This window comes from Bubalus bubalis, chromosome 1 (assembly GCF_019923935.1).
Source record: "Bubalus bubalis isolate 160015118507 breed Murrah chromosome 1, NDDB_SH_1, whole genome shotgun sequence".
NCBI lineage: Eukaryota > Metazoa > Chordata > Mammalia > Artiodactyla > Bovidae > Bubalus > Bubalus bubalis.
The window spans coordinates 3,469,943-3,493,078 of NC_059157.1; the positions used below are offsets into that span (position 1 = coordinate 3,469,943).

Here is a 23,136-nt window from a genome sequence, read left to right on the forward strand (position 1 = left end):
GGATTCTCCAGGCAAGAACACCGGAGTGGGCTGCCATTTCCTTCTCCAATGCATGAAAGTGACAAGTGAAAGTGAAGTCGCTCAGTCGTGTCCGACTCTTCGCGACCCCATGGACTGCAGCCCACCAGGCTCCTCCATCCATGCTCACCGTGGAGCCCTCTGCAAAAGCCAGGTGACTTCTTTTCACCCTTCCAGCCACCACTCACTTCTTTTGAACAAATTTGTCTACTCGTGGTCTCTCCTGTAACTTCCGGAGTTTTTCTGCCTCTATATATTGTTTTTGTTATTTAAAGATATAGTGGTTTGATTTTTACAATGTACTAAAAGAAGACACGGGCTTCTCAGGTGGCTCAGTGGTAAAGATTCCGCCTGCCAAAGCAGGAGACTGGGGTTTGATCCCTCGGTTGGGAAGATCCCCTAGAGGAGGAAATGGCAACCCCCTCCAGTGTCGTTGCCTGGAGAAAGAACCCCAGGAGCAGAAGAGCCTGGCGAGCTACAGTCCAAGGTATCCCAAAGAGGCAACGCAACCGAAGCACACAGAGAACGCCTCTCAGACTTCATTTCTGCCACGACACCAGGCGCTGTGCTCAGCACACACAGGCAGTTAATACGTATTTGCTGTTTGACTGATTTGGGGCTGAGACTTGAGTCCTGTCTGCTGCAAAGACAGAACTCATCAAGTAGGCTTAGCAAGTCCACTTTGGTATCTTTGTTGCCAACTGCTTCTGGGCCTTGCAGTTACTGAGGTAACTTTTGGATTCAAAACTGGATCCTTGACTTGAGATTTGCCACACCAGGGAACCGAGGGGGAGTTGATCTTTTTAAAAAAGTTTCACAATAGCTACTTAAGAGCGTGAAATAAAAAATAATTTTCCCATACTCTTTCATCCTTCCAAATTTCAGGAAACTGAAAATGTGTTCCATTCAAGAAAAGGTTTCAGAAACTAATGGACCAACCTGCTCAAGCTGCAATCCAGTATGTTCAAATACAGTGTGTCCTTATGTTATCAATGTGTAGGAGGCTGAAGGCTAGTGTGTTTAGAGAACAGGCTCCTCAGAGGAGATGCTAAATTATAAACGGGGAAGAATGCTTCCATACTAAGTGCCAGTCATTTGTCGACATCAAACCCACCTTTTTGCTGTTGCCTGAGAAACCTTTCAACTCTTATCAAATCTTGGTAAATTTTGAAAATCACATGGTTGTTCAATGCCTCCATGTGGTAGAAAAAATAATTTAGCTCTGTCCTAGCTTTGTGATAGCAACCTTCAGGACCAATAGAGTCCTTCAAAGGAATTAGTGTTTTTTTTGGGGAAAAAAAAAAAAAAGCCTGTGGAAAAAACAACCCAAATTGAAGATAAAAACCCCCAGATCTCATTAGGCCTCATGGAATTGATCTTCTTTGCAAACCTTCTTTATCCTTCTATCCTTCTATATAAGGAATGACTTTTTCAAGCAAAGGAGCAACATAAAATAAAACAAGTTGAATGAAATCTGCAGTGAGTCCATCTTTTCGGAAAACCTTTAAAGAAATTCTTTTTACATTCCCAACAGAAGAGCTTTTTCCTTTTGACCAAAAAAAAAAAAAAAAAAAAGGAAGTCTTTCTATCAAGTCATAAGGTAGCTTTAAAAAGTCGTATTAACAAACGTTAATTTGTTTGACAATTCTTTGGATGTGACATTGGCCAAAGAGAACGATCAGCTTCATGAAATATTTGAAGTTCCGTGCAAGCAACAAACCAAAAACAGGAGTACTCGAAAGTTCGATGGGGTCTCTTTCTTTTGAATCAACTATGTCATTTCACCTCCTAGGGATCAGTCAGTACATTGAACTTCAAGTGCTTCTACTTAAAGATACTTGATACTCTAAAGATGGCTTGAGGAAGAGAATTTGGCTTGAGAAAGAGAATTGGATCATTTTGAGAATCAGAAAGAGGCATTACTAAACTGGAGCCCAAATTTTCAAAGCCCAGGGATGGCCGAGGGCTGCACCACGTGGGCCTTTTGGCTGAATGCATCTTTTAAATGTAGATTGAGCCTTCTTATCAAAGCAGCCACTATATATATGTGCATTTGCCTACCCTTGACTTTCAGAGTTGGGGGGAGGGGTGGAGGGAGATTTTCCTGGCACACCCTTTGGTTTCTTCAGGATAATATAGCATGACAATGTAGTACCTACTTAAAATATGCCAATCAATATGAAATAAAGACATAATAAGGATTATTCTCAGAGTGGGGAGCAGGGAACTTCAATAGTGATCATTAATTGGTTCAAGTACAATACATGTTATAAATTCAGCGATTCCCTTCACTTGCTTCCACTTTTTTCCACTTTCCCAACTATGCTGATTGTTTATGTTCTTTAAAATATTATCAGAGTTCTTTACATATTGAATATATTTAATATGTTGTTCTTTAACATAATTGAGACTCTCCCTTCTTCCCCCTACCAAACATTGCCAGAAGAAACAAAATCATCTCCAGATACCATGAACCACAGCCGTAATTCTGCCACCGACTTTCTGCTTGACCTTGGATAAGACACTGGGTTTCTTGGCCTGAATTTCTTCATCTGCAACATAAGGAGTTTGAACTCAAAGATATGATATCTTAGGCCCCATTTGGTAAATAAAATCCTCTGATTCCCCCACTCTTATCTTTCTCCTGAGGAGGTTTCTTATACTATCATCAATTCCGAGTCATAAAGACCCCGTGTCCTAACAAAATTCCTGAGAAGTAGGATCAGGGTGGGATTATGAATACTTTACTTTAAGCAAGAGTTAACAAACCATCTAATTATAGATACATATTTGTTCTTTCTGACAACTCACCAGTCAGTACGGCACAGGTATGGCCCTTCATAGATGAGGAAAGGGAGGCTTAGAGAGGTCAGTTTGGCTCCTTAGGCCTTGCAGCTAATAAGCAGAAGAGCTAGAAGGTTATAAATGAATTATTATTATTTTTTTATGACAGAGACAACTGTTGATTTAAAATAATCTGACATAAAGAATAGTCTTCCGAGAGCAGCAGATTCTTTTCTTAACATTTTGAGGTTTTTATTCCCCCCTCGGCAGGCAGGTCACTCCTGAACCATACAGCGCTAACCAGGGTTAGAGATAAGAAAGACTAGGACACAAACGCGAGCCAGTGTCCCTCCGGACTGTGGTTGGGAAGGCACTCCCCTACAGAGGAGCGGCCCTTCCATGTCATGATTTATTTCCCCAGGGACCAGTCTAATTCAAGCATCAACGAAACACAAAATACCACGTTCAGTTTTTTTAAAAAAATATTATTATAGTTAGTATCCAAACATACGATTTACGCAAACCAAAATTAAAGAAAAAACTCAGCTACCATCCTAGTCATATGAGCAAATCAAACCTTTTCTTTTCCTGCATTCTTCACTGGTTGTACTCACACTGTTCAGTTCAGTTCAGCTGCTCAGTCGTGTCTGACTCTGTGACCCCGTGGACTACAGAAGGCCAGGCTTCGACGTCCATTACCAAAACTCTTGGAATTTGCTCAAACACATGTCCATCGAGTCGATGACACTGGCAGTGTAAACATGTATTTTAAATAATCAGGAACCCAAATTTTAGTTAAGAGGAAGTCTCAATTTTAATAACTGTCTTCAGATTATTTTTTTCATCCCTACTGAGTTCATGTTTGTTTACTGTTTTCCCTTAAATTTATATCTTTTACATCCAAAGTACATGTTTACGGCCTGGTTTTAAGCAGATTCTTTAGGATTGTTTTCGTATAACATACAACAGAGAATGTTATTCTTATATGCTCTACCAGGACTCCTGAAATCAAACAGACATGTGGGATCTTTTCAAAATTTCTAAGCATCTGAGTGACTAAGGGATTGCTCTGTCTGGAGATAGGAGGCTGAAATGATGCCCTATATATATTTTCTTTCTCAGCTTTTAGACCCCTTGATACCATGACAATTCTTGGTAGGTACATGTTTTCTGGTACCTCACAATTACTTTATGAGTCTTAGTAAAGTTGGAGTTTCATGTTGAGGGCTAGGAGGGGTTTAGGTGGGTGGTAAGCATGCTTGTTTTCCTGGTTAGTGGATATGCCATGGGCTTTATAAACGGTGTTGTACTGTGGTAACTGAAGCCACACTGTTGCCATGGAAAAGGATGGCAATTTGAATGAGATAATTTAGAGTGGCCCAAGGAAATCTGACTGGACAGTCGCTTAATGTACTACACCTAGTACGTGTAACCTCATATGTATTTCTTCAATTTCCTTCAATTGAAATGAGGAATAAATGAGAAACATAACTGTAATTTGATGGCTTAAAAAAATTAATATTGGTAAGAATACTAAATGAACAATTCAGAATTAGAGGGACTTTTATAAAAATAGTATGATTATTTGAATGGCATTTGTATTGTAGCTGAAGAATGTACAGCGGTCCCCCAAACTTTTAATCCAAATTCTGACACCAAATTCTAAATCCAGTCTAATGTAGTACAGAGTTTATTCCCATTGATTTCTCATATTCATGAGACTGTCGCACGTTGGTTGGTTTTACCTGTCACGAAATCCTTTGTATCACTTTTAGAAAACACCACCTCTGTCTATAAAAATCACTGGGAATATTTAACATTGTAAAATGGCACGTGTCTGGGCAGAAAAGTCCCGTTTCTCACAGGGGAGCCTGCACCGACCTCTGCTCCTTAGCAGGTAAACCGTCAGAGGGAGAAGCCAGGTCAGCCCACAGAACAGCCTGTCGTGGGGTTCCTCATTTCCCCCTAGGCTGATCACTTTTTAGGAGCAGCTCCCGGGGGCATTCTCTCGTCCAAAGTCCTGGCTACCGGATCACCTTTTTTTTTTTTAAACCAGTCGGCCACCCTCGAGTCCCCTTGGCAAAAGCCCCTTGGGAGAGGACTTCCTCAGGTCACCTCCCCACTCCGGGCAGTTCTCTGCACCCCCACCCCCTCCCGGCGCGGGCGGGGCGGGGTCCCCAGGCCACGCGAGGCCTCGGCCCCCGGCCCGGCGCCCGAGGTGCTGAGGTGCGCGCTGGGGGGGAGGGCGCGCGTGCGGGGGGAGGGGCGCGGGGCGGGGCCTGCGCGGGCGGGGGCGGGGCCTGCGCGGGGCGGGGCGGGGCGCGGGCGAGCGTGTGTGGCGGGGGAAGCCATTGCCTGTTTAATAGTTGCTGCTGCTGCACTTCCGCTTCTCTCCCGGCGAGAGAGAGACACGAGTGGCCAGGCCCAGCCGCAGCCGCAGCAGCAGCCGCCGCGGCGGCACGGAGCAGCCAGACACAAAGAGAGGTACGGGGATCCCCCCAGCCGCCCGCCGGTCCCCGGCTGCGCCGCTGGGCCTCGGGGCCGCCCCTCGCCGCCCGGGCGGCAGCTGGGCGCGGGGCCGGGATTGGGGGGCGGCGGGGGGCCGGGCCCGCCCGCGGGGGGATGGGCGGGGACCCCGGGCCGCGTGGGGCGCGGGGGCCGCCCGCGGCGGGGGTCAGGGGGGGCCGCCGGGGCTCGAACTGTCAGCGCGGCCCCGGGAGCCCCCCGTGGCCGCCAAGGCCCGCGGAGGGGGAGGGGAGGGGCCCCCCGTGTCCCCGGGGCGGGGGCCCGTGGGGCTAGCCCCCCGGGGCGGCCGTGCTTATTGTTACCCCTCCGCCGGGGAGGCCCCGCACCCCCACCCCGGCGGCGCCCGCGCGAGTGCTGGGACCCCCGCCCGGGGGCCGGCCCGGGGCTGGGGGGGGGGCCGGCCTCGGCGCCCCCGCCCGCCGCCCGCTACCCCCACCCACCGGCGCCCCCTCCCGCCCCCGTCCCCCCTTTCGGCTTCCTCCCTCGCCCCTCTCCGACCTCCCCGCCCCGCCACCTCGCCGAACTCCGCTCCCGGCCCCCGCGACCCCCGGGGGCCGCTGCACACCGCTCGAGGCCGGCGGGCCCGGCCCCCTCCCGGAGGGGAGCCTCGGGGGCGGCGGAGGGGCGGCGCGCCGCGCTCCCGGCCGGTCCCCACCGCGGCCCCCACTCGGGGCCGGGAATACAAACAGCCCGCGTCCGACTCGCGGAGGCCGTGATGGGCCTGGAGACTCGGGAAAGCGCGTGGAGGGCGGGGGGCGGCGGGGGCCCGAGCCCTCCTGACAGCGCCCGAGTTCCGTGTCTACACCGGCCTTTCTATTTTGTCTCCCTCACCCTGCAGGGGCTGTTTGCGGGGTGGGGCGGGGGGTTCGCTATGTCGGATGACGATTCGAGGGCCAGCACCAGCTCCTCCTCGTCTTCGTCCTCCAACCAGCAAACTGAGAAAGAAGCAAACACCCCCAAGAAGAAGGAGAGCAAAGTCAGCATGAGCAAAAACTCCAAACTACTCTCCACCAGCGCCAAGAGGTACCGAACCCCACCCCCGCCCCCCAAAGCAGGCTTCCTATTGCCCGCACGGCCTCCGGCTGCATTGGGTCCGCCTCCAGTGAGGGTAGCTTACACGCTCCTCAGGGCTTATGTGTTCATAAAAAGGGAAAAAAGGACCTTGAAAGCCCGAATTATTTCTCTCTGTTGCTGCTTCTGTTTTTTCTTCTGATCATTGTCTCCATGCAGCTGTTGTGGCTTGCCTTCCCCGTATCTTGCTGCAGTTTGTAAGAATCCGCATGAGTGTTGCTAGTGACCTCCAAATCTGATTTCAAATTATTTGTCCTGTTAATCACTAATCTGTGACCCTCCCCAAGACTGTCATCCCACTTAATTACTAATACCTGCCCGGACAGCTCTATCACGACGATTTCTATCACTGTCTTACTTCTTCTCACCTGTTGCACATAGGATCTTTCTTTGAATAGTGCTTTCTCCACAAATTGCATAAGGAATAACTAACTCACATTAGCAGAGTAAAAAATTTAATAGATGGAGATGGACGTTTTCAAATGGGATTTAAAGAGGTTTTTCTGATTTAGAGAGTTGAAGCAAATTAATGAATCAATAAATGATGTAAATTAGTTATTCTAGGCTGTTTTGGGGATTCTTTGTTCTTTTTGAGAACCTCCACTTAAATTTCAGGGACGCTCAAATTTTTTTTCATGCTATTTTCTTTTATGCTATAAACAAAACAAAAACACTTTGGTCAACACAAGTTGAATTCACGCAGTAGCTCTTTTTCTTTTTTCTCTCCCTCTTATGTCTCTGATAGAAGTTACTTTTAACCTCCATCATCCTTGAGTAGTATCCTCTGATCCTCACGAGCCTTAGTCTACAGCAGATTCCTTGGAGCCCCCATTCCTTTTCATAAATCCTGCTGTCCGGTGTACAGTCATTAAACTTGAAAGTGGCAAACCAGGAAGATAGTAAGGAATCGAAATGGTAGCTTAGATAAAGATGTCTGTCTTAAAAGAACGTAAAAAAAAGGAAAAGGAGGCTTTAGGTTTTTCCACTGAGTAGTGAGCCAAAACTTTGAGTTAGAAAGTTTGTCCTGTCATTTTCCCTGACTTGAAATTTGGAAAGTTGATGAAATGCTTTGGTGACCTAAGCACAGGAGAGGAAGAAAAGGCTCTGGCTGCTGTAAACAGTGTAGAGGTGTAGAGTTAAGTGGCAAGGTGCCTTGGCAAGATTCTCATTTCAGAGAGGTCGTTTGATCGCATCTCAGCTTCCCAGGAGTCCTGAGCGGCCCTCCACGGTCAGCCCTGTGCTGGTTCTCCCCGAGCCTGGAGTCTCCCCTGCCCTCTTCGGATGGAGCCTTCTCTTTATTCCCCCTCCCTTTCTCTGGGCTCTCTGATTCAAGCTGAGGGCAGCTTTTGGCCCGACCTAAGGCAGAATATTTGTGTTAGTTCATTAGCATTTTTATATTTTGCTGGATTACCCTAGTGTACAGGAATATATTTGGGGATAAAGGCACAGGTGTCAAATATAAAATTGTCTGCTTTATGTAAGCAAATTAGAGACGGTTTCTTTTTCTTCATTAGACACAATTTGTCCATTTATGCTAAGGAAGTTAAAAACTCATTTGGAAATGCCTGGGAAAGAGATGGTAGGTGTAAAATAAATGAAAGGCGGGAAGCTTCCAACAGTAATTTTATCAGGTTAACATCAGCTTTAGCTCCCTGGGAATCTTGCTGAAGGAGTGGCTGTTACCATAAAGCAGAGCTGTGGTTAATAGTAAAGGTGAAAAAACAGAGGGGGCCTCGTATCCACGAAAGAACAAGGGGAAAAGGGAGGTCGCTGGGACCCTGTAGATGCTGCTCTGGGAAATTGATCTGGAAGGTAGGAATAGAATTGGGGCGGGCACATATACTAGGAGATGGGAAGAAAGACAAGCCTGAGTTGGCTGACAAGAGGTTACTTAACTGCACATTAGAAGGAAACCACTTGTTGGTTTTTAGTCCACAGCTGAAGGGAAAGCCCCCACTGCAGGTGGCCTGGATAAGAAATACTCTGTGGAACATGTGTGGATTACTCTTACAAATCTTTTCCCAGTATTCTGGAAGTAGTGTGCATGTTTGCTGTAGAAGTGAAGTGGATAAAGCTGTCTGGTATTATCTTTTTTAGGTATTAAAGAAACAGCTCCCTTTTCAGTGAATATTTTATCAGAGAGATTGGATTGACAAGGAGAATTTATACCAGTTGTGCTTAGAGGGAGGTGATTTTTGCCCCTGTACATAGGCCTTAACATACACAGCCATTCTAGTAGATGCAGGTAAAGAATCAGGAAGCCCGCGATTGCCTGACATACAATAATGAGTCAAACACCGGGGATGCCAAGGCCCCAGAGCTGATAGGATGATCGCAAAAGAATTGACGAAAGAATTGAGCAGGACACAGATAAGTAGATACCAGAGATAGCAAAGCCCTTTCTACAGTTAACCAGATTTGCAGGGGACAAGAAATGTCCTCCAATTGGAAAGTTTAAGGAACTTCGCTAATCACCACCCCAATCCGAAGTAAATTTCTCTTGACTTATAAATGAAAAAAAAAACTGCCTTCATAAAACCTTTTGCAATCGCAGCTAGCTAGTCCTGTCATCCTATCCTCAGAAAATCTTTGGGAAGAGAAGAGCATCCATTGGGATTGATTGCTTTTAGACTGTGTGTATGTTTTTTATTCCTGTACTGCCTATGTGGGATTTTTAAATTGTAGCACAGCCCCTTAGGGCTTGCTTGATACGATAGGGTCAGGAAAGGTGATAAAGACACCAGGCTGGGTCTGGAAGGTGGCGAAGGCTTCATGGCCGCAAACTTTGGTCTGAACTGATGCTCTGGGCACCTAGGTAGGCCCAAGACAAAGGCCGGGCCTGGCGTGAAGGCCGGGCGGCGTCGGCCCGGGGCGGGGGATGGGCTCCGTGCAGTGGCGGGGCGCTGCGGGGACGGGAGCTCGCGGGTGTGTGTGTGGGGGGGGGGGTCCCGGGTTCAGAGCCCGTGCGGGGTGCGGGCGGGGGCCGCCGGGGTGTGCGGGCCAGCGGGGCTGGGCTGGGGCCGGGCGGCCGGTGCACCTTGCGGGGTGTCCGGGCGGGGGGCGGGGGCGGGCCGCGGGGGTCCTCGGCCGGGCCGCGGCTTCGTGCGCCGCGGGCGGGGCCCTCCCGAGGGCACCGCGCGGCCTGCGCCGCCCCCGGCCGACGGTCAGGCGGCAGGGCGGTCAGCGCCCGCGGAGCCGCGCGGGGAGCGGCCATGTTGGCTGCGTCCCGGGGACGCGGGCGGCCTGAGGGGGGCGCCGTGCGGGGCGGGGGAGACGCGGGGCGGCGGGCGGGCGGGCTGCGCCCCGCGCGGTCCGCTGCGGGTCGGGAAACCGGCCGCGGGCGAGGCGCTCCGGAAGGGTCGCGGCGGCGGCGCCGAGCGGAGCCGAGAGGCGGTGCGCGAGGCGGGCCTCGAACCCGGGCGGGGGTTGTCAGCCCTGCGCGCGGCCACCCTGACGCGCTGTCTTTCTCTCCCCTCGCCTCCCGATCCAGGATTCAGAAGGAGCTGGCGGACATCACTCTAGACCCTCCGCCCAACTGCAGGTGAGCGCCTCTCCCCTGGTCCCTCTTCTGAACTGTAGAAGTCTTCTCTTCTTGTTACAAAGTTTTGCTTTTGTTCTTTGGCCGGCGATTGTGGGGCGCTGACCCCGAGCTCACGCTGGAATCCGGCCTGGGCCTGAGGCTCCGCCGAGTCTGCGGCCGCCGTGCGGAGGGTCCTCTGAGGGACGCCTGTCCGCGTGCTTGTCTGGGACACCCCCTCAGGGCTCCCGAGGGTGCTGTGGGACCCAGACGCTTAGGGACATTTCAGTTCAGAAAACTGCCGTCTTTGTTCTTCAAGCTAATGCAGCGGTAACACTGCATCACACAAGTTACGTTGTATGCATTTTTGTGTTGGACTTTGGGCTGACCGATTCAGGATGTAGTTTGTGGCTTTGATAAAGACGTTTTTTACTCGAACTGTGTGTATATCATGCGTGTTTCAGTTTCAAAACAACTTGATACACGCTTTTGAAGGATTTGGTGATGACTTGATTTTATTTAAAATAGCCGCTTGGCTTTTGTTGGGTCAAGGCGGAAGAATGGATGATTTTACTAAATCAACGTGAAGTGACGAAGGACTTGCTGCTGCTGCTACGTCGCTTCAAGTCGTGTCCGAGTCTGTGCGACCCCATAGACGGCAGCCCACCAGGCTCCCCCGTCCCTGGGATTCTCCAGGCCAGAACACTGCAGTGGGTTGCCATTTCCTTCTCCAATGCATGAAAGTGAAAAGGGAAAGTGAAGTTGCTCAGTCGTGTCCGACTCTTTGCGACTCCATGGACTGCAGCCCACCAGGCTCCTCCATCCATGGGATTTTCCAGGCAGGAGTACTGGAGTGGGGTGCCATCGCCTTCTCCGCTGAAGGACTTAGGTACTACAATAGCGTCGTTTGAGAGAGGTTAATTATTCCATTCTATTACTCCCACAGTCTGAAAATTAACTGTAACAGTTAAGCTAATTCTTAGTTCTCAGGATTGATAATTGGAATAGGGTGTGGTGTTTTAGAAGTGTACTAAACTTATAGCATAGGAAGAAGTTGTTACTAGCAAGTAGCAGTGGTGATAAACAGAATTTAAAATGTGCCTGTGGGAATATTCAGGTTGAAAAACTAAAGGGAATATTTTGCTTATGAACACTGAACTTTCTAAGCTATGGTTAATGGATTAAGTGGGGAAAGCTTTAATACTGCCATTTTCGTAACATGTTCTTATGTTCGGTCAAGTGTGGGGTGTTGCTTGGTAAAATCTTGTCCTGTTTTCTGAGTTTAAATGCCCTTAAACTATAGTTTGTAGCCAGTTAATTGTTCTGGAGGATTTCTCTCTTGGCTTTTAAGAATCTTTTCAGACTGTCTTTCTGAACAGTTGAGAAATGGGCCAGGCTTAGGCCTAGGATATTTTCCTTTTTCATCTTGGTGGCAGCTTCGTTCGGCTGGAGGCCTGTGGCTCCCTTGGTTGGTTGTATTGAACCCATGGGCATTCCCCGAGGTATGTCTGCTGCCTGTCCTTATCACCACATATTTGATATCACGTCTCTTCCATGCATGTCTTGTGGGTTCAGACAGCTTTAGCTGATCTAGGTTTTAAAACCAAGCTTTTAAAGCATGGTTTCAAAACTAATAATGTTTATCAAGGCATAAACTTCTTTCTTAAATTTACAGTATAAAATTTTAAACAGTTTGAAGGTTTTCATGGGATTAATCATTTTCTTTAAGAAACCAGTTGTCAGTACACTTGAGTTTCCTAGCATTTTAGCTGAGCTCCCATGTGAGAGATTTGTATTGCTCACATGTAGAACTTCTTATCCTTGGAAAACCCTCCTAAAGACCCTTCAAGGTGAAACCTCTGACCATCAATCGCCTGAAACTGGATGGGTTGTTGGGTTCTGGACGGTGGGGACACAAGCTTTAACATAAACATTTTGAAAAAATTTTTCTTCAGTTTCAGAGAAAACACAAGACATTTTTATTTTGGGAGGGAAATGTGTATTATGTTGACTTTCAAAAGTAAAGACTGTCTTATTTTTCTGAAGACATTTTTCAGTAGAGCTGTTTAAGTGCTGTGAACTGTGATTTCTATTTTTGGTTGGTTTACTAGTGTTACTGACAGAGTGTTATACAGTACCCCAATAGTCAGCTAACGTAAACGAGTTTGGTTTTAGGTTTTGTGTTGGTACCTTATAGGATTGAATCATTTACTATTTTAATGTATATTGTTATTTGAGATGGAAATGGATAATTTGAAGCTACTTTTTGAAGTTCGTGTTCAGCTCTTTGTGATCCCGTGGACTGTAGCTCACCAGGCTCTGTCCATGAGATTCTCCAGGCAAGAATACTGGAGTGGATAACCTTTCCCTTCTCCAGGGGATCTTCCCCACCCAGGGATCCAAACCATGTCTCCCACATTGCAGGCAGATTCTTTACCTTCTGAGCCACCAGGGAAGCTAGCTTCCAATTAAAATGTGTGAATTAAATGATACATTGAATGTATGCATGTTTATTTCTTTATAATTTTCTTAGTGTTATTCAGCATGAAAACTTGATAGCTTGGTTCTTACAAATTTTTAATTTCAACAATTGTAAACTATATTTTGAGTGAGTTAAATAATTAGCTTTCAATTAATGTATATTAAACTTTTGTAGAACTGCCTTTCTTCAGTCACTATTGAGTGTGTGGCTTTAAATTTAGCTACATTACTTTATTAAAGTATAGTAGTTGGCGCATAGTAACCTCTCAGTAAACCATTGATTATTGCAGATCAGTGGGAGAATTGCTTCTCCTGAAGGTGCACTGGATGTGTTGAGTATTTTTAGCACTTGACAAATATATGTGAACTTACTGAGTTTCCAAACCTGTGTGAAATGCAGTTTCTAACAGTTACGTTTGAGCACATCAAGTTAAATTCTCAGCGTTTTATATTGAGTAGATGTTATTTTGAAGAACAAAATGAGGAATAGATTCAGTTGTTGTTCACTTGTGTGCTACTGTGCGACCCCATGGACTGCAGCACCCCAGCTTCTCTGTCCTTCACTGTCTCCCTGATTTTGTTCAAATTCATGTTCATTGAGTCGGTGATGCCATCCAACTATCTCATCCTCTGTCACCTCCTTCTCCTCCTGCCCTCAGTCTTTCCCGCCATCAGGGTCTTTTCCAATCAGTCGGCTTTTCGCATTTGGTGGCCAAAGTATTGGCACTTCAGCATCAGTCTTTCCAGTGAATGTTCAGGGTTGGTTTCCTTTAGGATTGAGTGGTTTGATCTCCTTGCTGTCCAAGGGACTCTCAAGAGTCTTCTCTTGCGCCACAGTTCGAAGGCATCAATTCTTTGGTGCTCAGCCTTCTTTGTGGTTTAGCTCTCACATCTGTGTATGACTGCTGGGAGAACCATAGATAGCTTTGACTAGATGGACCTCTGTCTCTGTTTTTTAAGATGCTGTCTAGATGTGTTACAGTTTTTCTTCCAGGGAGCGAGCGTTTTCTAATTTCACGGCCGCAGTAACCGTCTGCAGTGATTTTGGAGCCCAGAAAATAAAATGTCACTGTTGCCACTTTTTCGCCATCTATTTGCCATGAAGGGATGGGATGGGATGCCACGGTCTTAGTTTTTTGAATGTTGAGTTTTAAGCCAGCTTTTTCATTCTCTTCTTTCATACATTCAGTGACCTCAAAAGTATTTTAAACTGTAATTTTAAAATTACTGTGTATTGCCATTTAAATAAAATTCCTTGGTATCTCTGAACTATTATATTTGTGCATATAAATATGATCATAACTAGTCTCCCAGTTCATGTACTGTGCTTTCGGTTAGGCTTTTTCCACTGCATTTTGGCTCTCACTCGTTTAGGAGAAGAGTGCTGTCTTAACTACTGTAATGATTTCCTAAAGCATTGGATTGTAAAACTATGCCTTTTAGATAGCTGGTGAACTCTGGGCCCCTGGAGTCAGTTTTGTAGCTGTTATTTACAGCTTGAGGCTCAAGCTTTGCTAAATTGACTAGTTATAGCTATATAACTAACCTGTAGCCATAAATGTCTGTAGCCTGTATGTCTGCACATAATAAATGACACATTTTGCACAAGTCCTTTAAACTTCAGATTTCTTTTATTAGATATATCAGAATTTTGAGTAAATACTCATTTAGTGCCTCAAAACCTAAAAATTAAGGTTTGAGGCAGGGTGCTATTTAGGACAAAGTGTCTTAGAGACGTCATTAAACATTTCAGGCATGGGTGAGAATAATAAAAATAAAATTTCCTTTTATATGAGATGACTTTATTACATTTTGAGCATTATTTTTCTGTTTTCTAAATATATGAACCCAACTAAGTCAGTGCTTTTTAATTTGGGGGGAGACCTAGAATGAAACCAGATACAGTGGTTTTAAAGTTTTACAGCTACACTTACCCTTTTTTTAGTATGATACAAAGGCTAATGTCAGGAGCATTAAAAACAAATGTAAAGCAGTTTTCTCAACCTTCTTTTCCTCATTGACTGAAAGGGCTGAGCACCTGGCCGGCCGGCCTTGCAGTGTTGTGAAGCTCACAGGAGAGTAAGAGCTTCCTGACGTGTTAGACGGTGATACTGTTAGAGCTGCCCATTTAGCTGCCTTTAACAGCTCATCATTTTTCCTAACATTGCTTGTATTTTATTGCTTGTATTTTAAGTACAATTTTAGGCTGTTACATGATTATAAGAATGTATGTTTTTGAGAGGCTGAGATGCAGAAGTTTTGGGGTAAAGAGTGAAAGATACTCCTGGTGGTCTCATCTGACCTTGCCCTTAGAGAGGTGCTCTGGGTCAGCACTGATTGTGTCTGCGACTTTACATTTTTGTATTCTGTGGTTTTATATAAAATCTCCTGGCATTGGTGGTAATAATAGTGAGATGTCAGTTTAGAAATCCCAGGCTGCTAACCTTGGACTGAAAAGAGATGATCCTCTTTGAGTAGTAAAGGCTGATCATTTCGTCCAAGCATGTTTTGTATGCTTGCTTGGGTTTAAGAAACAGGTTCAACAGAAGTCTTCCTGTACAAAACCCTGTCTCACCTTACCTGCTGAAAAATAGCCTTCCTTGTATATATCTTTCATTTATCTGTTACCTGTCTTAAAGTGAATTGTTTCCTAGATGAGTAGGAACTCTTGTGGGTGTTGTGCTTCCCAAAAGGACCACATTTGTAAATTGTAAAACTATACTGCTGTTGTTTCCCATAAAGCGGAAAAGAATTCCTGTGTGACCCAGCAATTCTACTCCTAAGTGTTGTCCCAAAAGGATTGAAAGCAGGGACTCTGCATTGAGTCAGTGTTCATAGCTGCTCAGAGTAGTCAAAAAGTGCAAATAACCAGGTGTCCATCAGCAGATGAGTGGATACACAAAATGTGGCCTGTCCGTATAATGGAGTATTTTTCAGCCCCGAAAAGCTGTCCCCACCTGCCGCTGCACTGCGCACACAGCACGTGGGATCTTAGTTCCCCTGGGGGAGTGAGGGGTGATTGAACCCTCACCCCCCCGCAGTGGAAGTGAGAGTCAGCCACTGGACTGCCAAGGAAGCCCCGTGGAGTGAAGTTCTGATTCACGCTCTACACCATGAATGAGTTGGAAAATAAGCTAGACAGCAGGACAGACATTATTACATGATTCCGTTTACATGGTGAACTAATTAGAACAGGCAGATTGGAGGGTTCCCAGGGGCAGGAGGAAGGGAGAATGGGTAGTTATTTCTTAACAGGGGCAGTTTCTGTTTGGGGGTGATGAAAATTTTGCCAACAGATCGTGGTGATAGTTGCACAATGTTGTCGTTGTAATTGATGGTACTGAATCTTACATTTTCAAGTGGTTTAAAATGGCAAATTTTGTATTATATATTTTACCACACTAAAAGAGGGAAAAAGAAAAAGACTATACTGCTGTTAAAATGTTGTTGGCATCTTAAGGGAAAATTGCTTGTGGTTTAGGAGGCAACACTATAGTTTGTTTGGATTTGTGTAAAGGAATGTTAGGTTCCTGTCATAAACCTTTAGTGGCTGTCACATGTGAAAAGCCGTTGTCTTCAGGGACTTCACTGTTTGGGAATCCTGGTAAGAAACGCACAGACAGGTCTCGGGTTGTACTCGGAAGTGTCAGTAGTGCTTGCAAAGTAGGAAGTGCATGTGACGTTATTTTAAAGGTTCGGAGGAGTGCGATATTACCTGGCATGAGGGTTCGTGTCTGGGGCCGCGCAGGAGAGCAGAAGTGAGTGGAGAGAGTGAGGGAGCCTGCTGGGGGAGAGGGGGCGCCTGTGCAGGCCACAGGGTCACAGGAAAGCAGCCAGGGCACTGCTGGGCGCCAGGGAGCCAGTGTGTGGCCAGGGGCTTCCCGGGTGGCTCAGTGATGAAGAACTTGCCCGACAAGCAGGAGCCGTGGGTTCCATCCCTGGGTGGGGAAGATCCCCTGGAGGAGGAAATGGCAACCCACTCCAGTATTCTTGCCTGGGAGCACCCATGGACAGAGGAGCCTGGTGGGCTATGGTCCATAGGGTTGCAAAGACTTGGACACAACTTGACAACTAGACAACAGCAAACGAGGCAGTGAGAAGGAGTGGGAGAAGCAGCGATGAAACGCATGCTCCTCGGGGTCACCGGCAGGCTTCGGGTGTGACTTCCTGGTGCTGGAGGGTCTCCAGAAACCCTTCAAACCGGAAGTGTGATCCAGTTAGAGCTGAGCATCCAGACAGAGAAGCAAGGGCTGCGTGGAACTCCTGCCGCAGAGTCCAGGTGGGAGGGCAGGTGGGCCTGGGATGGGGGCAGGTGGTGGCCTCAGAGTGAAGAGGGGAGAGCGGTGGAGAGTACTGGAAGCAGAGACCTTGGCCACTGATTGAGGTGTGGGCTGCTTGAGAGGGCTCAGGGGTCCGGGGAAGACGGTGGTGCCGTGAGCACAGGCGGGGGAGGCTGGGAGACGGGCTCCCGCTCCCGGGGCGAGTGCTTTGTGGACCCCGTACACACAGTGCTGAGCGCCTTGCTGCTCCTTGGCAGGCCGTCAGTCAGGACTTCCATGTTGATGGTACACTTAGGCTTATTATTATCAGTCATCGAGCTCTCAGATCTACCTCACCTATTGAGATTAGACAAGTTAGACTTACAAACTGCCCAAAGGACAGCAACCACGATTCCTGTTTGTATTCTGATCCTACATATTCTTTTCCCCCGACTTTTTAAATCTGGAAACTTTCAAACTACAGAAGAGTTGAAAGAATATTACAGGGAGCACCAGCCTTCACCCCCATACATCAACTGTTAAAACTGTACCTGTGCTTTGCCTCCATCTCATCTCTATATACGGAGAAGGCAGTGGCACCCCACTCCAGTACTCTTGCCTGGAAAATCCCATGGACGGAGGAGCCTGGTAGGCTGCAGTCCATGGGGTCGCTGAGGGTCGGACATGACTGAGCGACTTCACTTTCACTTTTCAATTTCATCCATGGAGAAGGCAATGGCAACCCACTCCAGTGTTCTTGCCTAGAGAATCCCAGGGACAGGGGAGCCTGGTGGGCTGCTGTCTATGGGGTTGCACAGAGTCGGACACGACTGAAGCGACTTAGCAACAGCAGCAACATCTCCATATATTTATTTTGCAGAACCATTTGGAAGTGAGTTGGGATGCCTGTGTGTGGGTTTCTGTGCATTGTGTGTGTGGGCTGGCGGGGTGCCGAGGCTGGGGCTGGCCGTGGGCGACTCCGGTAGATACGAAGGTGGGTGATGAAATCCACCCAATGGCCCCGGGAGGAGGAGAGTTGAGATTTGCACTCTGAGGGATGGGGGAGCAGCGAGGCCCTGGCCAACACAGATGCCAAGTAGGGGAGAGCTCTGAGCTGTAGGGGAGGGCACGGAAGTTTTTCCTGTGGACGTGAAGTATAAAGCGCGCTCTGTAGACGCAGAGGAAAAGAGTGAGAAGGCAGGAGAGGGAGCGGCAGGGTTCTTTGAACACAGTTTGTAGGGAAGACAATAGGGTCAGAACTGAAATGGGAAAGTGAGTGCTGGTCGCGCCCAACTCTTTGAACCCCATGGACCGCAGCCTGCCAGGCCCTCCTGTCCACAGGCTTCTCCAGGTACCGACACTGGGGTGGGTGGCCGTGCCCCTCTCCAGGGGCTCTTCTGGGCCCAGGGGTCAAACCCCTGTCTCCTGTCTCCTGCATGGGCAGGTGGGTTCTTTGCCACTGGCGCCACCTGGGAGATGGTGAGTGGAAAAGCGTGTGTTTTGGAAGGCTGCTGCACCCAACTTGATGGTGGAGTGACCGTGTCTAGGGGACTGAAGCCTCTGTGGCCCTCGAGGAACACTCCACTCCAGCTGCTGGAAAAGCAGCTCCCGCCCCCGTGTCCTTCCGTTCGTTCTTTCCTGGGAGACTTGAAGTTCCTTGAGAGCAGGGATTACGTCTTTGCATCCCTACATTGTCCAAGAGAGAGTAGATAAACAACAATATATGTTTGTTAAATTAAAATACAAGCACAGAAACCCAATTTGAGTCTGATAGTTTAATGGGATGCCCTTATTACCCTCTTCAGAAATTACTGGAAAGAGCTGGAGAAACGGCCCTCGCAGTTTACAGCTGTCCATTGCTGGCTGTCTTTCCGAGGTGGCATGCAGTCTCTCTTGGCAATTTTCACCTTCCCGGCATCACAGAGGAACTCTTTGTGGTACGAAAGACGGTGCTACGGCTAGTTTGGGAAGATGTATGCAGAAAAGACCAGTACCTTTGTTCACGGGTTTTGACTTCAAAAGATTACTGTTTGCCAAGAAGTGAGCATGGGTTTAGGGGTGCTGAGTAAATTGGGCTTCCCTGAGCGGCTCCCTGTGCCCAGAGCCTTTCCAGAGTGGGGTACGTGGAGGTGCTGGCCCCCGCTGGAGGCATCTGACAGATTCCCCACCACCAGCGAGTGAGGCAGGGCTGCGTGGTGAGCCCGTGCTTGTTCCGCCTCTCCTATGCAGTCGTGCCCTGAGTGAAACAGCAGGCCTAGTACCTGCTGTCAGAGTGTGCTCCTCACCCCTGGGAAACCTCCTCCTCCAGAGGCGGAGGCACTCAGCAGGGCTCCTTGCTGGAGCATGCCAGTGATGGTGGGCTGTTGTAGAGTCCCGGCCACGCTTTGTTGTCATTTAATCGAGGAGTCATGTCCCACTGCTTGTGACTCTGTGGACTGCAGCCCGCCAGGCTCCTCTGTCCGTGGGATTCTCTAGACAAGCATACTGGAGTGGGCTGCCATTTCCTTCTCCAGGGGATCTTCCTGACAGGGAATCGAAACCACGTCTCCTGCGTTCTGGGTGGACTCTTTACCACTAAGCCACCAGGGAAGCCCTGTGCCACGCTACGCAGCTTATGATAAACTTGAAGGAGGCCAAGGTGATGTTTCCGTCAGGAAGGTCCTGTTGACTTTGCATAACTGAGCGCCAGAGAATTGATGCTTTTGAGCTGTGGTGTTGGAGAAGACTCTTGAGAGTCCCTTGGCCTGCAAGGAGATCCAACCAGTCCATTCTGAAGGAGATCAGCCCTGGGATTTCTTTGGAAGGAGTGATGCTAAAGCTGAAATTCCAGTACTTTGGCCACCTCATGCGAAGAGTTGACTCATTGGAAAAGGTTCTGATGCTGGGAGGGATTGGGGACAGGAGGAGAAGGGGACGACAGAGGATGAGATGGCTGGATGGCATCACTGACTTGATGGATGTGAGTCTGAGTGAACTCTGGGAGTTGGTGATGGACAGGGAGGCCTGGAGTGCTGGGATTCATAGGGTCGCAAGGAGTCGGACACGACTGAGCGACTGAACTGGACTGAACTGAACTGAACTGAAGTTATCACTGGGTTTTGTTACCTGGGCAGCATACTATTCATTAATACTGTAATTACAGGGGGTGCAGAGCTCTCCTGGGCCAGGCCTAAGCTGTTTTTTTGGTAGTTCGGCGCATCAGTCACCTTCCCTGGTGGCTCAGACAGTAAAGTGCCTGCCTGCAACATGGGAGACCTGGATTTGATCCCTTGGTCGGAAAGGTTCCCTGGAGAAAGAAATGGCAACCCACTCCAGTATCCCTGCCTGGAAAATCCCATGGACAGAGGGGTCACAAAGAGTCAGACACGACTGAGTGACTTCCCTTTCCTTTTCCTGAGGAGGAGAGTGGACTCGAGACACAGAGAGTTGAGATGTGTGCACTTGGGAGAGGCCAGCTTGTAGAGGCTCTCAGAGGCCTCCAGCTCATCTGGAGAGGAAGGCGCGAGAAGAGGGTCAGGCTGAAGACTGGAACGCCTTCTAGACAGAGGTGGTGGAGGCTGAAGGAGAAGCCAGAGGAGGACACAGAGAGAAAGGAGGAAAAGGAAGAGCCGGGGGTCAGGAAGCAGCGAGTGGGAAGAGTTTTGAGTGGAGTGGCCATCAGGTCTGAAGCAGTGCTGCTGAGGTGGGAGGCGCGGAGACTGGCAGGTGTGTGTCGGGTTTTACACCTTCTCGTTGTCGGTGACCTCCACGAGACAGAGCCAGTAGAGGGGCTGACTGTGGAGAAGGAAAGGGTGTTTATGTGTGTTATTTTTCCCAACTAGCAGATTTCATTGTGTTTATCCAGGGAAGTGATTCGGTGTTGCCAGATTTTTACACTAGTGTAATTGTTCTTAACATTGTGTAGATTATTTCTCTTGGGAGGGGGTCTGTCATTTTCAGTGAATTCTCAAAAGGATTGGGGGGGGGTCCTTTTCCCTCCCTCCACTAGAGAAGTTCCCGCTTTCCTCGATTCAAGGCCTTTGTGATCGTTGCAGCTAACAGCTGTGGCGTGGATGCCGTACGTAAACAGTGCAGAGGTTCATATGTTGTATTTTGATAAATCCCTTCTGCCGGACTTGGTTTGAAAATACTAGGCAGTGGATAAATTGGAAAATCAGTAAATTGCTGCTTGCATCCTTCAACTTTTTTACCTGCTTTGATTTGCAGTGGTTTGTGCTTTTCACACTTGTGAATGCCCTAGAATATATGGGTTTATGTGTTTACTTTTAACACACCGGAAGTTATTCATCATAGTTGATTTTTTTCAGCCTTTTAAGGTTGACTGTTACGTTGTTTTACATTGAATGTACCTGGAACTCGTAAAGATCTTATAGGCATCACCTTTCCAATCATCTTCCAGTCCCATTTTATTAATTTGTTTCAGATTATCCCAGGCACTCTTGGGGCTGTGTAACTTGATAATTGAAACCGACCCTTTTTCTGAGGTTGATTCTCCAGACACGTACTTGTAAGTTGCACACCATATGCCCGGACAGTAAGGCGCCTGGGGTTACTGCTGCGCGTGGGCGATAGGTTGGTCTCCCCTGGCTCCTCCCATCAGAGCCACGTGTTCACGCAGCAGTCACTCAGAGAAGCAGATGCCAGCTTCCCATTCCAGGTGGGGGCAGGGGTGGGGGGTTGCACAGCTGTCCTAAGGGATCTAGTTGGTGTCTGGTTACTCACCTCACAAAAGTTGTCAGTCAAAGCACTACGTTTTTAGCTCCAAAATACACTGTATTTCATTGACATTATTCCACTTAGTTCAAAAGTGGAATTTTGGATTATGATTGCTATTTTTCACTTTTTAAAACAGTCAGAGGTCATTATAGTCAGTGAGTGTTTGGAGGAGAAATTGTTTATGAGCTTCTTATTCAGATACTTTTGACGAGTTTGTAAGGTGCCACTGGCGACACAGGGCGACGACCGTCCCTCGTGAGGCGGGGCTTCCGGCCTCAGTCCCGCTCCTGGCCCACGTGGGAGATGCAGGCGTCTCATTTAACACCGGCCCAGATTACTTGCCAGTCTGCTGTTCAGTTACTCAGTTGTATCTGACGCTACGACCCCATGCTTCCCTGGTGGCTCAGATGGTAAAGCGTCTGTCTGCAAGGCGGGAGGCCTCGGTTCGATTCCTGGGTTGAACCAGAGAAGGAAATGACAACCTGTTCCAGTATTCTTCTCTGGAGAATCACAGGGACAGAAGAGCCTGGCCTACAGTAGATGGGGTCGTTTGGATAAGTTAGTGGCTTAGACCACCTGGAAGAGTCAGAGCAAAGGTCTGGGAGTTGACGACAGAATAAAGAAATTTTCTGGGTTGGGAGACATTCAGCTAGTTGAGAGGATTTGTTGGTGTCACAGAAGCATTAGATACTGGCAGAGGAAGACCGACAGGGACTGTGGAACCACAAGGGGTTAGGGTTACATGGCACTTTGCTCCCCAGATAACTTAAATTTCTCCTGCCACCATCATAACCCTTCCTCCTTTATGGAAATGTATGTCAGTGTTAGGAAAGTTTACTGGAATTGGCTTTGTGAAATTTTATTTCTTAGCTGACTCTGCTAGAACACATTTATCCTAAAGAAAAGAAGATGGTTAAAGTGGTGTCCATCAAAGATTCTGAAAGAAAACATTTGTTTTATAACAAGCACCCAGGAGGATTTTATATATATATATATATATATATATATATATATATATAAAAACACGAGAGCGAACTTTTCCTCTAACCTAAGTAAACAGTTCAGCAAATGTGCCTTAAGTGGTGATAGTAATGTGTGAGCAGAGACTGGCAGTAAAGGCATCAGTGCCTTGTATTACTGATAGTATGTGATTCTGCTTTGGCCTTGGTCCTTTTCCTGAGTAACCCTTTTAAGGAAAACCCTCAGAATGCATACGTTTATTCTTCAGCCTGATTGGCAGGCCCCCAGAAAGTGCTGCTGATTTGTAGCTCAGAATACTGAGATGTTTTCACATCCAAAATTTATTTATCACATAGTAAACATTGCCAAGAGCTTCACAGGTGGCTAGGTGGTAAAGAGTTCACCTGCCATTGCAGGAGATAATGGGTTTGATCCCTGGGTAGGGAAGATTCTCTGGAGAAGGAAATGACAACCCGTTCCAGTATTCTTCTCTGGAGAATCACATGGACAGAGGAGCCTGGCCTACAGTCCATGGGGTCGTAGTGAAAGAAAATGAAAGTGAAATCGCTCAGTCGTGTCCGACTCTTTGCGACCCTGTGGGCTATAGCCCACCAGACTCCTCCATCCAGGGGATTCTCCAGGTAAGAATACTGGAGTGGGTTGCCATTTCCTTCTCCAGGGGATCTTCCTGACCCAGGGATCGAACCGAGGCCTCCCGCACCGCAGGCCGACGCTTTATCGTCTGAGCCATCAGGGAAGCATTCATTGGGTCGTAGAGTCAGATACAACTGAGTAACTGAACGG

The 23,136-nt window shown here is 47.9% G+C and overlaps 1 protein-coding gene across 3 annotated transcripts in view; it reads left to right on the plus strand.

Moving 5' to 3' along the window:
- Positions 1-5,115: 5,115 nt before the first annotated feature.
- LOC102395276 (ubiquitin-conjugating enzyme E2 E1) overlaps positions 5,116-23,136 on the plus strand; it is a 64,203-nt gene continuing 46,182 nt past the window's right edge. Inside the window, exons 1-3 of one of the 3 annotated variants that reach the window (XM_025272234.3) lie at positions 5,116-5,286; positions 6,167-6,351; positions 9,890-9,940. In XM_025272234.3, coding sequence (XP_025128019.1) covers positions 6,200-6,351; positions 9,890-9,940 — 203 coding nt within the window. In that variant the 5' untranslated portion in view covers positions 5,116-5,286; positions 6,167-6,199. The remainder of the gene's footprint in view (positions 5,287-6,166; positions 6,352-9,889; positions 9,941-23,136) is intronic. The other 2 variants (XM_025272140.3, XM_025272185.3) reach the window with 2 other exon arrangements.